The 15,429-nt window shown below is 43.9% G+C and overlaps 1 protein-coding gene and 1 pseudogene across 2 annotated transcripts in view; both read left to right on the top strand.

Annotated features, from left to right (window-relative positions):
- Positions 1–2,075, top strand: part of LOC311142873 (kinase suppressor of Ras 1-like) — a 51,423-nt gene extending 49,348 nt beyond the window's left edge. Inside the window, exon 20 of the mRNA XM_084178574.1 lies at positions 651–2,075. Coding sequence (XP_084034700.1) covers positions 651–797 — 147 coding nt within the window. The 3' untranslated portion in view covers positions 798–2,075. The remainder of the gene's footprint in view (positions 1–650) is intronic.
- Positions 833–14,968, top strand: LOC311143122 (galectin-9-like; annotated as a pseudogene). Its single transcript has 12 exons — positions 833–922; positions 1,181–1,189; positions 11,794–11,867; positions 12,027–12,238; positions 12,393–12,518; positions 12,874–12,915; positions 13,127–13,204; positions 13,545–13,583; positions 13,794–13,826; positions 13,947–14,035; positions 14,469–14,624; positions 14,822–14,968. The product of its transcript is annotated as a galectin-9-like (transcript).
- Positions 14,969–15,429: the final 461 nt, after the last annotated feature.

The following is a 15,429-nucleotide window of genomic DNA, read 5'->3' as shown; positions in this document are numbered from 1 at the left end:
GCGAGTGTGGAGAGGATATTCTCCGCTGCTGGCCTGCTCTCCAGGCACCATCGCATGAGCCTGAAGCCACAGACTGGCCTTTAGAGTTTATATGCTGTTTAATATGATATGTAGCCTATTTGAAATGATGTGCGCTTCTTTCATTCACCTTTTCATGTTTATTCAAATACTTTTCATTTAAATCCATGTGGTTTGGTTTCAATACTTCAAAACCAAATGGTAGGTCCTGGTAGGCACAAAAATAGATGGGTGTTGGTTAAATTGTGATTGTAATGTAATGAATGGAGTGAATTTGGAGCGGCAGTTTTTTTTCCTATGAGCGCGGAGCAGTTTTTAGCGGAGCGGTTGGAAAGGACATGGAGTGGCAGAGCAGTGCGCAAGCACCACTCCATGAGCAAATGAGCGGGATTTTCCTCTGCTCAACTCCGCTCACATGCTCTGGTGAAATCTATGCACATACATTTGGGGGGATATTGCATCTTTCTTAATCCTAGCAGGGTAAGTGAGGATATTTGCTCATGCTAATGCTATGTTTTTAAGGGATGACCTTGATAGAGTAGAGAAGAAATTAAAGCTAAGTACAGGATACATCTCTGCATTGTGTTGGCATGAAGTGATGACGTTAATCCTTCCTGTCTATGTCTGTGTAGGAGATCCTGTCTGCCTGCTGGGCCTATGACCTGAGGGAGCGACCCACCTTCACCCAGCTGGCTGACATGCTGGAGAAGCTGCCCAAACTCAACCGGAGACTGTCCCACCCTGGACACTTCTGGAAGTCTGCAGAGTACGTATCCTAGAGGTGGAGGTAGAGGTGGAGGCATGGGAGTAAGACATGTCCTGCCTGCCCCGCCCTGCCATGCACTCTGACCCCTCACTGGGTTCTGATTCGTCTAGAACGGACTTGTGTATGAAACAGCTGAAGGCATGTAAAGGATGACCCCCAGATTGCTGTGCAGTATTAGGGCCACAGATGTCAAACTGATGGGGACTAGGTAGTAGTTTATAGTCATGATAGTCATGAGCCACATACCCTCTTGACGGTCCATTACAGATACGTTGACCGCTGTAATATGAGGGACGGTGGTTTCTAATGGTGAAGCATTTAGAAATTAACCATTATATGTGATGCTAAGGGAATTTTCTGTTTTATCTTCTGTTTCCCAAACTCTATCTCCTCCAGGATGTGACTGTGAGTGTACTTTTCTGTTTAAAAGCATTGTTTTGTCCCTACCTTTCCTGGACATTTTCCTGACCTGCTCTGTACCCCTACACCTCCCCACCCCTCTCCTCTTCTCATATGTTAGATACACAGTACCTGGTCCAGATTTGTCTCTCCACCTTCACTCCTCTCCTACCATATCTCTCCTGCTAGCTCTCTGTCACTCCTCATTCACTACATACTGCATGCCTGTTACTCAAAGGTTCATGGGTGGAGTCTTCTCTCGCATTAACTACTTGTCCAGTAACAGCCCCTACCAGTTCAACAATGTTCTGCTAGTGGAGCTAGCTACTGGTCTTCTGTTTGTTTTCAAACAAGCTGTCCTTTGCCAACACTATCAGTAATGATGCCACTGATGCCCCAACAAAGTGTGCCTGCATAGCATGCCAGAATTTGAATGGGAAGAGAAGCACTTACCAGCTTGCATGGTGTTTGCTATGGTCTGTTGGGACACTGCATGGGCTTGTAAATCCTGAAAGAGGTTTTTGAGGCTCATTTGAGCTTTCTGTGATGCAGAAATCTGGCCCCTTGTTTCATGTTGAAGTATTTACCTGTCTCTTCTACTGCACCGGTCTTCTTCTCAAATCATTATCTCTTAATGTTAACCTGTTATTATAGTTTCACTAACAGTCTCTAACCTCCATGTTTCCTATGTTCTCTCTCTTTCTGTTTTCTCTCTTCCTAATATAGGTTGTAGCCGTCACTATGAAACATAAGCAATGCAAAACAAAGCCTGGGTCTGCCTTGCATGCTCCTGAAATCCTTAACTTTTAGGATTGATCAAAGCATTGACTCTGTCTGATACAGACACTGCTTCAACTAACCCACAGCCTGATCTTCCATATCTATTAAACTGTAGTGTTTCGTTGTGTGGGAGAGAAGGGTGCTGGACTGAGGAGGCCAAGGGTAGTACTTCACTACCTCCCCTCAACTTTCCTTCCTTCGTCTCAAAACAGATTGCCTTCATTCTTTTCTACTGTTGCTTTTTGGACTATGTGAGGCTTGTGAATAACTGGCGTGTGTTGTCTGTGCTGAGACTGACTGGTGTACTGTGGCATGAGCCTGACGGCTGCTCTGCTGTGCTCTGCTCCGTCTGCAGCCTGCCCTGCTCTCCCTCCTGTCTGTGCTGCTGTGATGTGGTTCTTCCTACTGGGGGCTCCCAGGGGGGCTCCCAGACGACGCGACCCAGACACTTGCTGGACCAAAACAATGGTTTTAACTCCTATCCTAAATGGACCACTGCATTCACTCCCTACTCCTCTTTTCTCATTGTGGTCTTGAAGCTTCGGGCTGCTTGAGTGATGTAATCCAACTGCCTCTTGACTCTTACCCTTCAGCTCTCTGCAGTTTTTCAATGGCATGCGCTGCGACACTGTCACCGTGTTGCCCTCTGTCTGCCTCCTGCTCACGACCTCTACACATTATTTCAACAGGAGAAAAAACTATAAGATACAAACATTTACCTTTAGTTGTTGGTTCCTATTTTGAGTAATCATTTTCGCAGTGTTTATTTTTTTGTTCCATGAAGTTTGAAAGGACAGTTCTCAGGAGTTGGGAGAGCATGATTGAATTGACTCTTGTCTCCAAGTTGCTTGTCTGAGTAGAATCTGATGAAACCATACATTTGAAACAGCTCATTGCAAAAATGAAGAATGAATATGTTGAAACCACAGTTAAGAGGTGTCAGCATGCAATGTGACCTTCCTCTCATCTCACTACACACTGGGAATGGAATCATGTTGGTTATTTATGAAGGTATTTGATAATGAAGCGAGTGCCCTGATTATTAAAATGCATAAGAGGGAGCCACGGAGAAGCAGGGATGCCTTCTCTCAGCCTATGAGTGGTGTAGAGAGGTAGGTCAATAGCTTAGTACATTCATTTACAGCGCAAAAAAAATAGAACAGGAACCTGGCACAAAAGTGTCCTATAATTTACTCCTTAAACATTACCTCTTGTGCGTGCTTGTGTGTATTACATTAGTGATGGCCAGCTTCAGTTGGTGTGCTTGTATTTGTGTGTTTGTTTGTGAGTGTATTGTATTGGAACATGTAGGGTTGATTTAGTGAAAGACTGCAGTAAATGTATTGATGATATCAATTGTATGTAAGATATACATGTATATACATTATTTAATGTACAGCTAATTAACTATTTTAATATTTGTACAAACATTTTATATGTACAATACATCATTGCATTTTTAAATAGGTACTTCTCCCCTATTACAGATGTATATATCTTTATATTTTTTCATGTACAAAATACTGTAAAAATACTGTACATTTCTTTTTGAATGGGTCAATTCATGTTTTTTATGTCATGTAAAAATTCATATTTTTGTATTGCATGTGGCTACCATTATGTGAACACAGTTTCTGTTTTCATCCTTGAAAGAATAAAATGAAGCTTGTTATGTCATAATTAGTTTGAGCTGAATTTAATAAAGTATTTCAGTTATGTTATGGGCTTTTACAGTCAGTTATATTTACAGTTAGTGCCGCTGGTCACGCTGTGCCCATGCCATAATATGTTCAAAAGATATGATGAGGAGTAAGAACATAAGGCCATAAAAACAAATATCTAAATGAATTAACATGTCTGGAAACTAGTGTAGTATGTTTTATTGAAATGACTTTTTCATTTAGTTTTAGTTTGTAGCCATCCCTTGTCTGCCCAATTCAACAGAGATAATACACATAGTATAATTTTTTATTATTATAGATAATGGACACCAAAGACTATGTTCGAGGACACATTGCCTACAAAATCTAATCAGATAGAAATGTAGGTAATATGATGAGGTAACACCTAGGATGTGGCGCTGAGGCTGCCATGGACCAAAGAGGCCATGCAGGTTCTAGGGTGGGCTCGCTAGACAAAGAGGCCCAGGGCTGTCCAAAAAATTTTTGGTGTCAAATGGGCACTTGGGAAGCAAGATAAACCCATGTGGTGGCCTTCAGATTAGATGCAATCCTTTTCCAATTTTAATTCCTTAAATACCTCTGGTCCTAGAGTGATTTATGTGAAAGTAATATATTAATTCACCTAGCAATTCTCACGAAGGAACGGATACAAGGGAACGGAACCATTTAAATGGAAGTGAATGGCAATCACCAGTCAGCAAAGGCCGCTGCACACTGCAGGTGTACTTTGCATAGAAGGTGTCAGTTGTTCTCTTATCTGAGCGTCACGGTTTCAATTACTACTGTCAAGTGAGCTGACATTTTCAAAACCGTGTCAAGCCAACTGCTCTTCAGTTTCCTCCTGAATTTGTGGGTATCGCGTGTTTTCTGGTAGAGAAACTGAGTCGGATGCACTCATGCACAGATATACACTTACTCAATCTTCCATAATAAAAATAATACCAAATCGTTTATTTCATGTTCGTGCTTTATCAAAAAATACTTTCATATCACGGGTAGAGTGAGGCAGCACTAGCCTAACGGGGGTGCTGTTTAGCAAATGTTAAATGGTTTAAGCAAGACGTTTACGGTCATGGCAGACAAACACACGCACATGCACACACACAGCTTCACAGCAAGATCTAACTGAGCTTGAGCTGACCCTTGTATTTAATTTTTGAGAAAATTTTTTTAAATTCACTGTAATATACAATAAACTAGTGACCCCATCCTATTTAGAAATATGGTAGTTGTTTTAAAAAACAGAATTTTTGTTTTTCGTTTCATTTAATTAAAAACAAAGCATAGCCTCCCCTCCCTTCCCCTCAATGAAGGCTGTTTTTTGGGGATCCTGCCCAATGCAATCGCCAAATAGCAGCCTATCATCAATAAAGGGTTTGGCTCGTGAGACCGCTTTGAAATAAATCTTAATCACCAAAGCTTTATTAAAACATCAAATTTGGGAGCAGCAAAACAGTGAGCGGACATCCCCTTTTTATAATTATTTTAGCCTGCTCCCGTTATTATTTTGGATGTGCGTAAAAGCCTCCATACCTTAATATTATATGCCCACGGGGAGCAGTTATAGTGCCTGTAACTGTATTAAGACCCCTTCCCTTTTTCCACATTTTGTTACTTTACAGCCTTATTCTAAAATTGATTAAATAAAACATTTTCCTCATCAATCTACACACAATACGCCATAATGACAAAGCGAAAACAGGTTTTTAGAAATGTTTGTACATTGATTAAAAATAAAAAAACAGAAATACCTTATTTACATAAGTATTCAGACCATTTGCTATGACACTCGAAATTGAGCTCAGGTGTATCCTGTTTCCATTGAGCATCCTTGAGACATTTCTACAACTTGATTAGAGTCCACCTGTGGTAAATTCAATTTATTGGACATGATTTGGAAAGGCACACACCTGTCTATATAATGTCCCACAGTTGACAGTGCATGTCATTGCAAAAACCAAGCCATGAGGTCGAAGGAATTGTCCGTAGATTGTGTCGAGGTACAGATCTGGGGAAGGGTACCAAAAAATGTCTGCAGCATTGAAGGCCCCCAAGAACACAGTGGCCTCCATCATCCTTAAATGGAAGAAGTTTGGAACCACCAAGACTCTTCCTAGAGCTGGCCTCCTGGCCAAACTGAGAAATCGGGGGAGAAGGGCCTTGGTCAGGGAGGTGACCAAGAACCCGATGGTCACTCTGACAGAGCTCCAAAGTTCCTCTGTGGAGATGGGAGAACCTTCCAGAAGGACAGCCATCTCTGCAGCCCTCCACCAATCAGGCCTTTATGGTAGAGTAGCCAGACGGAAGCCACTCCTCAGTAAAAGGCACATGACAGCCCGCTTGGAGTTTGCCAAAAGACACCTAAACGACTCTCAGACCATGACAAACAAGATTCTCTGGTGTGATGAAACCAAGATTGAACTATTTGGCCTGAATGCCAAGCGTCACGTCTGGAGGAAACCTGGCACCATCCCTACGGTGAAGCATAGTGGTGGCAGCATCATGCTGTGGGGATGTTTTTCAACGGCTGGGACCGGGAGACTTGTCAGGATCAAGGGAAAGATAAACGGAGCAAAGTACAGAGAGATCCTTGATGAAAACCTGCTCCAGAGCGCTCAGGACCTCAGACTGGGGCGAAGGTTCACCTTCCAACAGGACAACAACCCTAAGCACACAGCCAAGACAACGCAGGAGTGGCTTCAGGACAAGTCTCTGAATGTCCTTGAGTGGCCCAGCCAGAGCCCTGACTTGAACCAGATCGAACATCTCGGAAGAGACCTGAAAATAGCTGTGCAGCGACGCTCCCCATCCAACATTTTTTGACATTTTAGTCATTTAGCAGACGCTCTTATCCAGAGCGACTTACAGCAGTAAGTGCATACATTTTTGTACTGGTCCTCTGTGGGAATCAAACCCACAACCCTGGCGTTGCAAGCGCCATGCTCTACCAACTGAGCCACACATGACAGAGCTTGAGAGGATCTACAGAGAAGAATGGGAGAAAGTCCCCAAATACAGGTGTGCCAAGCTTGTATCGTCATACCCAAGAAGACTCGAGGCTGTAATCGCTGTCAAAGGTGCTTCAACAAAGTACTGAGTAAAGGGTCTGAATACTTATGTAAATGTCATATTTCCTTCTTTTTTTAAATAAATATGCAAAATAATTCTAGTCCTGTTTTTGCTTTGCATTATGGGGGATTGTGTATAGATTGATGAGGGAAAAACACAATTTAATCCATTTTAGAATAAGGCTGTAATGTAACTAAATGTGGAAAAAGTCAAGGGGTCTTAATACTTTCCAAAGGCAAGTATTCAGTTCCAAGTCGGTAAGTTCCAATACCATATTTACAATGTGCAGTGATACTGGAGCGATCGAGGTAGATATAGGTGTAAGGTGACTAGGCATCAAGATATATGATAAACAGAGTAGCAGCAGGTTAAATGATGATTGTAAGTGAGTTTGTGTGCAACTGTGCGTGTGTAGAGTATAAATACGTGTGAATGTTATGTGTGTGTTGGAATGTCTGTGTGTGTGAGTGTGTAGAGTCCAGTGAGTGTGCATAGAGACGGTGCAAAAATAAAACAATTAATACAAGGGTCAACTCAAGCTCACTTAGATCTTGCTGTGAAGCTGTGTGTGTGTGTGTGTGTGTGTGTGTGTGTGTGTGTGTGTGTGTGTGTGTGTGCGCGCGCTGTGTGTGCGTGCTGTGTTTTGTCATGACTGTAAACCTCACCTGTGATATCAAAGTAATTTTTGATAAGGCACGAAAATGAAATAAACGATTTGGTATAATTTTGATTATGGAAGATTGAATACGTGTGATTCAAACTGTTTGCTTGGAATTATTTGTAGCTATCGTCTCTATCTGTGCACGAGAGTGCATCCGACTCAGTTTCCCTACCAGAAAATACGCGATACCGTAAAGTATTGTGTATTCGCGCACAAAAATTCAGGAGGAAACTGAAGAGCGGATCGCGGATGGCGAAATTTATGCAAGAGGAAACAAAATAATTTACGAATGACGCGTTCAAAATAACTGGGAACTCGGAAATCTCTGACTTCCGACTTCAGTGCGTTCAGAACAACAGGGAACTCGGGGAAAAAACTACCTCGGAATTCCAACTGGGAAATTGTGCCTCCTAGAGCTCTTACTTCCCGACCTGAAGATCACTGACGTCATGATTTCACCTCGTATTTTTCCGAATTCCCAGTTGTTTTGAACGCGGTAGAATTGAACTGCCAGACGTCTGCGTGCTGCACTCTAGATTCGCCAAAAAATCGAACAGACAGATGAGAGCCACTTTGAAGCATGGCTTGTCAGCAACCGTTTTACAATCCGGTAAGAATTCTACTTCGACATTATTCACATGTCTTTTTTCAGGCCCCAGTATATGTGAGTTTCGGGAGTCATTTTGGTACTTTATTTTTGGTGTAATGTTCCACTATATTTTTATATTCGGGACCCACAGATTGCACATTTTCTTCTAGCCCAGCACCCAAGATTGCACATTTTTATTCTAGCCCAGCACCCACCAGCACATCTGATGCAACTAAAATCAGGTGCAATGGGTATGTTAGTGATGATAGGATAAAAAAAAATAAAAAAAAGATATTGTAAAGTGGTTATCCCACTGGCTTTAGGGTGAATGCACCTATTTGTAAGTCGCTCTGGATAAGAGCGTCTGCTAAATGACGTAAATGTAAATGTAATGAGTTTAGTGGACTAGAATAAAAATGGGTTCCTCAGGAACAGGACTGAAAAACATTGAATAGGTCTGTCTATATTTTCTGTCATTTTCATATCCAAATTTGACACCTAAAAACTTAAGTGATTGATATAATTAATGAAAGAAGGTAAGAAGAAAGGATACCATAACCTTTTAGATTGTTATTGGTTACAAAATGCTTGATGTGGCCATTGTGAACGTTTAAAGTGTTCAACTAAGTCTCTTGCAAAGTCCCTAATCTTATCAGGCAGACCTAGCCTGGTCAAGTGTTGTTTTTTGCTGAGCAGCGAACAGTTTTGACTGGGCTGAGCGGGAACTGTGCTTCCGCAGAGGTAGGGGAGCCAGCAGGCCAGAGGTGGATGAACGCAATGCCCTCGTTTGGGTGTAGGGACTGATCAGAGCCTGAAGGTACGGAGGTGCCGTTCCCCTCACAGCTCCGTAGGCAAGCACCATGGTCTTGTAGCAGATGCGAGCTTCAACTGGAAGCCAGTGGAGTGTGCGGAGGAGCGGGGTGACGTGAGAGAACTTGGGAAGGTTGAACACCAGACGGGCTGCGGCATTCTGGATGAGTTGTAGGGGTTTAATGGCACAGGCAGTGAGCCCAGCCAACAGCGAGTTGCAGTAATCCAGACGGGAGATGACAAGTGCCTGGATTAGGACCTGTGCCGCTTCCTGTGTAAGGCTGGGTCGTACTCTCCGAATGTTGTAGAGCATGAACCTACAGGATCGGGTCACCGCCTTGATGTTAGCGGAGAACGACAGGGTGTTGTCCAGGGTCACGCCAAGGCTCTTCGCACTCTGGGAGGAGGACACAACGGAGTTGTCAACCGTGATGGTGAGATCATGGAACGGGCAGTCCTTCCCCGGGAGGAAGAGCAGCTCCATCTTGCCAAGGTTCAGCTTGAGGTGGTGATCCGTCATCCATACTGATATGTCTGCCAGACATGCAGAGATGCGATTCGCCACCTGGTTATCAGAAGGGGGAAAGGAGAAGATTAGTTGTGTGTCGTCTGCGTAGCAATGATAGGAGAGGCCATGTGAGGATATGACAGAGCCAAGTGACTTGGTGTATAGCGAGAATAGGAGAGGGCCTAGAACTGAGCCCTGGGGGACACCAGTGGTGAGAGCACGTGGTGCGGAGACAGCTTCTCGCCACGCCACTTGGTAGGAGCGACCGGTCAGGTAGGACGCAATCCAAGAGTGAGCCGCGCCGGAGATGCCCAGCTCAGAGAGGGTGGAGAGGAGGATCTGATGGTTCACAGTATCAAAGGCAGCAGACAGGTCTAGAAGGACAAGAGCAGAGGAGAGAGAGTTAGCTTTAGCAGTGCGGAGAGCCTCCGTGACACATAGAAGAGCAGTCTCAGTTGAATGACCAGTCTTGAAACCTGACTGGTTTGGATCAAGAAGGTCATTCTGAGAGAGATAGCAAGAGAGTTGGCTAAAGACGGCACACTCAATAGTTTTGGAGAGAAAAGAAAGAAAGGATACTGGTCTGTAGTTGTTGGTTTTTTGAGAAGGTGTGCAACTCTCGCTCTCTTGAAGACGGAAGGGACATAGCCAGCGGTCAAGGATGAGTTGATGAGCGAGGTGAGGTAAGGGAGAAGGTCACCGGAGATGGTCTGGAGAAGAGAGGAGGGGATAGGGTCAAGCGGGCAGGTTGTTGGGCGGCCGGCCGTCACAAGTCGCAAGATTTTATCTGGAGAGAAAGGGGAGAAAGAAGTCAAAGCATAGGGTAGGGCAGTGTGAGCAGGACCAGCAGTGTCATTTGACTTAACAAACGAGGATCGGATGTCGTCAACCTTCTTTTCAAAATGGTTGACGAAGTCATCCACAGAGAGGGAGGAGGGGGGAGGGGGAGGAGGATTCAGCAGGGAGGAGAAGGTGGCAAAGAGCTTCCTAGGGTTAGAGGCAGATGCTTGGAATTTAGAGTGGTAGAAAGTGGCCTTAGCAGCAGAAACAGATGAAGAAAATGTAGAGAGGAGGGAGTGAAAAGATGCCAGGTCCGCAGGGAGTCTAGTTTTCCTCCATTTCCGCTCGGCTGCCCGGAGCCCTGTTCTGTGAGCTTGCAATGAGTCATCAAGCCACGGAGCTGGAGGGGAGGACCGAGCCGGCCGGGAGGATAGGGGACATAGAGAGTCAAAGGATGCAGAAAGGGAGGAGAGGAGGGTTGAGGAGGCAGAATCAGGAGATTGGAGGGAGAAGGATTGAGCAGAGGGAAGAGATGATAGGATGGAAGAGGAGAGAGTAGCGGGAGAGAGAGAGCGAAGGTTGCGACGGCGCATTACCATCTGAGTAGGGGCAGAGTGAGTAGTGTTGGAGGAGAGCGAGAGAGAAAAGGATACAAAGTAGTGGTCGGAGACATGGAGGGGAGTTGCAGTGAGATTAGTAGAAGAACAGCATCTAGTAAAGATGAGGTCAAGCGTATTGCCTGCCTTGTGAGTAGGGGGGGACGGTGAGAGGGTGAGGTCAAAAGAGGAGAGGAGTGGAAAGGAGGCAGAGAGAAATGAGTCAAAGATAGACGTAGGGAGGTTGAAGTCCCCCAGAACTGTGAGGGGTGAGCCATCCTCAGGAAAGTAACTTATCAAGGCGTCAAGCTCATTGATGAACTCTCCAAGGGAATCTGGAGGGCGATAAATGACAAGGATATTAAGCTTAAATGGGCTAGTGACTGTGACAGCATGGAATTCAAATGAGGAGATAGACAGATGGGTCAGGGGAAAAATAGAGAATGTCCACTTGGGAGAGATGAGGATTCCTGTGCCACCACCCCGCTGACCAGATGCTCTCGGGGTATGCGAGAACACATGGTCAGACGAGGAGAGAGCAGTAGGAGTAGCAGTGTTTTCAGTGGTAATCCATGTTTCCGTCAGCGCCAAGAAGTCGAGGGACTGGAGGGTAGCATAGGCTGAGATTAACTCTGCCTTGTTGGCAGCAGAACGGCAGTTCCAGAGGCTGCCTGAGACCTGGAACTCCACGTGGGTGGTGCGTGCAGGGACCACCAGGTTAGAGAGGCAGCAGCCACGCGGTGTGAGGCGTTTGTATAGCCTGTGCGGAGAGGAGAGAACAGGGATAGACAGAGGCATAGTTGACAGGCTGCAGAAAATGGCTACAATAATGCAAAGGAGATCGGAATGAAATGAACTAAACATCTGGGAAAGGAGAGAGCGGGGCCTCCCTCACCACAACACCCAAATATAACTCTCCCAACTTCCACCTCAGAAACTATAATTGTTGTAAACTACAGCGGCTCAATGTTTTCTAGGAATAGACTAACTTAGTTTATTCAGCTAGCTAACTAGGTACAGTATTCTTCCGTGAAAATCGTCCAGGGCACCTAGTCATAAGACGCCACAGCCAGCTAGCATGCCGGACTCCAACAACACGGTTTAGCACCAATACTCGGCCACAACAAACCACCAGTGTGTCAACACGCCATGGTTGCATGAGGGGAAGACCATCACTGTGACAGGGAGAGTCCTGCCAGGAGCCCAGAGGTAGACCTACCTAGTAGGACATGCATCTCTTTTTCACTGTAGGACAGCCAAATCTCCTTTAGCTCAATCTTGTCACTCACTATCAGCACAGAAGGGGATCTTGTTAAACCGAATCACTTTAAAATATGGCCCGCTTTCTTCTCTCTGTACTCCGTGTCGGTTTCATGTGAATTTGCAATGTGGCTCAAGAGGAAATCCCGACGTAGCCCTCCACTTCAACCCCCGATATGACGGCTTCCTAGACGTTGTGATCTGCAACACCATGCAGCACTCTAAGTGGGGCTCAGAGGAGCATGAATGGATACCCTGCACCCATGACCCGGGGGGCCAACTTTACCCTCATGTTCCTGGTCAACCAAGATTCATATTCGGTCAGGAGACTTATCACATTTTTTTTTTTACTGTGGACTTATTGAATTGAATCTTATCTCTATTCGAGAGCAAAACATATTCAAACCCTTATTCATTATTTTTCCTCCATGTGCCATTGATTTCTTGTCTCTCCTAAATCCTGTCTTATCCCAGATGATTGTGAGTGGTGCCCACTTCATGGAGTACCTGCACCGGCTGTCATTCTCCAGAGTGGACACCATCTCCGTGGATGGGGGAGTGGAGATCCAATCCATTGCCTTCTCCAACCCTGCAGTGACAGTGAGTATCTGACAGGTCCTCCGTTTGGGAGAATACAGTACACCTTTGCGTTCCAAAGGATCAACCTTGAACAAGGACATATTTGCTTATCTTGGCCAGTTGTTTGGAATGCCACCCAGTTGGCAAAACAGGTTGCAACTTGCAATTGTCATGGTCGGAGTGTATAATGATTGTAAGGATGTTTTGGACATCTTTTTAGCATCCAAAATAAGTAGTTCCCTCAGTTCCTACTTAAATCAAAGTCCCTACTTTAATAAATTAAATAAATAGTATTCAGACTTACATGTGTTAACCAAGAGAGTCTGTCCATATCCTACACAGCAAAATTTAATGTGATGTATTTTATTTTCTCCAGTTACCTCCTCCCCAACCAGGATATCCTGGCCATCCACACAGTGTGAGTATTCTCCATATGACAGACATACTGATCAATAGGATTCTTAGTTATAGAAATGTTTTTGGTATTTGGAGTTACATAAGGCCTGCAGTTGTATGGAAACACTTGTAATTAGTAGTAAGCACATTACTACTAAGCACATTACTACATATCTGTGTCCTCACAAAACAGTAGCATAGGCCATAACCCAAGATAGACACTTTGTTTACAGGGTCAACGGAACCGAAATAGATCTCGTCAAAGTAAATCAGGTCCCAAAACTCCTCCTCAATTGTGTAATGCCACACAGGTAGATTATAGCATGCTGGGTTGAAGGCTAATTTGGTGTATTGAGAATTTTTTTCTGGTGGTGGGTGTTTTTACATTTACATTTTAGTCATTTAGCAGACGCTCTTAGTGAGTGCATACCATTTTTTTTTTTTTATGTTCATACTGGCCCCCCGTGGGAAACGAACCCACAACCCTGGCGTTGCAAGCGCCATGCTCTACCAACTGAGCTACACGGGACCATAAAATGACTGCATTTCATTCCATTCAGTCAATGTTAGCTTTGAGGGATGATCTCCTTGTTTTAATGCTTTCCTTGTTTAATTTGATACTTGTTTGACAGCTGTTTGTCTGTTTTGTAGGCTTTCTCGGCTGCATTTTGTGCCCCAGGATTTGTTCAGGTGCGTTGCATTCAAATGAATCAACTTTTTAGAGTTCAGAATTTGTAGAGTAGAGGCCAACATCAGGAATTTGATTGGAGTTGTATCATTGATCTATATAAATTAATAAAGCTGAAATGAATATGAAGCTCTGACAAGGTTAAAGTAGTTTAGAGACTGTACTGAAAGGTGCTATTCTTCAGATGGTAATGTACAGTGTTTATTTTATAGACACCCCTTCCATACACCCCCCAGCCATCCTTCGTAAGTACCCCTTCTTTAACCTACAGACTTAAGTGCAGACTGAACAATTACATTAATTTATGTAGTATCGAAACAGATTGTTAGGGTGATATGGTGATGTTATGGATCCTCTGTTCTCAGGTTGTGCCTTATAAAAACATAATGGCAGGTGGACTTTACCAAGGCAAAAACATCATCATCCAGGGTGTGGTCAACCACAACGCTGATAAGTAAGTAACACTTACTCATTTAAACACATCTTGCATCATTAATTTGCTTGTCACCTGCTATGGGTCAAAGTTGGTACTATGAATCGTGTACCTGTACATTACAGACAATACAGATAGATAATAAGGAAATAGGTCCTTTTTAGATTTGTCTGTCGCCCTCCAAATTATTTGTATAATTTTTCTTTCACGATTGTGTAACACTCACCACCAGCAATGTTCTCCCTCTATAGAAACAGAACATTACAGAGCTATACAGTACTATGTCATTCCTTCAGCATATCAATGGCCGACATAGGTAAGGGTGATACTCGTTGTAGGCTTACCTTTGTACACTCTTTCCTGTATCTACCACAGAGCGTTAATTTATTTAGTAAACTAACCTGACATTCCTGGTCAAGCCTTATAACCATGATCATGGTCTTTATGGTTCCAGGTTCTGCGTCAACCTGCGTTTCGACTCGGGGTTGGCGCTCCACTTCAACCCCAGGTTTAATGAGAACGTTGTAGTGCGTAATAGTCTGCTGAAGGAACAGTGGGGTCCAGAGGAGAGGACAGGGGCATGCCCTTCTACAGAGGCCAGCCTTTTACGGTATAAACTACATTATACCTGATTGTATACTGTAGTATGGAAGCTAGCTATATTTTAACGTTTATTTGGGATTTTTGACTTTTTGTGCATTGACAACAATTTGAGCTAAAATTAGTTCTGAATGTGTTTTAGCTGCAATGGTACCGTATTATTTTCCTTGGATAAACTCAGCACTCATGTCAGGTTCTGTGTTTCAGGTCACCATTATGTGTGACACCAAGTGCTACAGGGTGATGGTGAACGGAGCCCAGATGTTCAGCTACAACCACCGCCACTTCCTGCTCCAGCAGATAGATATCCTGGAGGTGGAAGGGGACGTGAGCCTGTCCTCTGTGCTGGTCTAAGTAATGACTCTGTTCTGGTTTGAGTTACATACACTGAGGTCAAAGGTGAGCGGTAGTAGGATCTGATCAGGGCATTATAAAGACTGATGTGTGAGAAATCATGCCTTCTGTGTGTGGACATTTTCTGTGTTGAAAAAATGGTGCCATTTTGCTATGTTGGCCAAGATGTTTTCATCAATATTTTATCTATTTCATAAACAATTTAATTTAGAGTACACTGTGAAATATAGTCTTCTATTGATCCAATTCCAGACCGCCCACTTGATACTTACTGTATGTCTGTTCCCTCTGTACCGACAATGTTGATGTTGTCATAATTCATAATAAGATGTTGTCATAATTCTACATCACCGCTAGGGGGCAGAGAGGTTCTGATAAAATTACTAACTTCGTCCTGGTTTAGATTGTAGTGGGATGGTTCGGATTTTTTATTAAAAGCTCAATTCTGAAGATTTTGACAA

The sequence above is a fragment of the Coregonus lavaretus genome (assembly GCF_964263955.1).
Source record: "Coregonus lavaretus genome assembly, chromosome: 15".
Lineage (NCBI taxonomy): Eukaryota > Metazoa > Chordata > Actinopteri > Salmoniformes > Salmonidae > Coregonus > Coregonus lavaretus.
The sequence above is the reverse complement of the archived record's forward strand: the minus strand, read 5'-3'. Positions and strand labels throughout refer to the sequence as shown.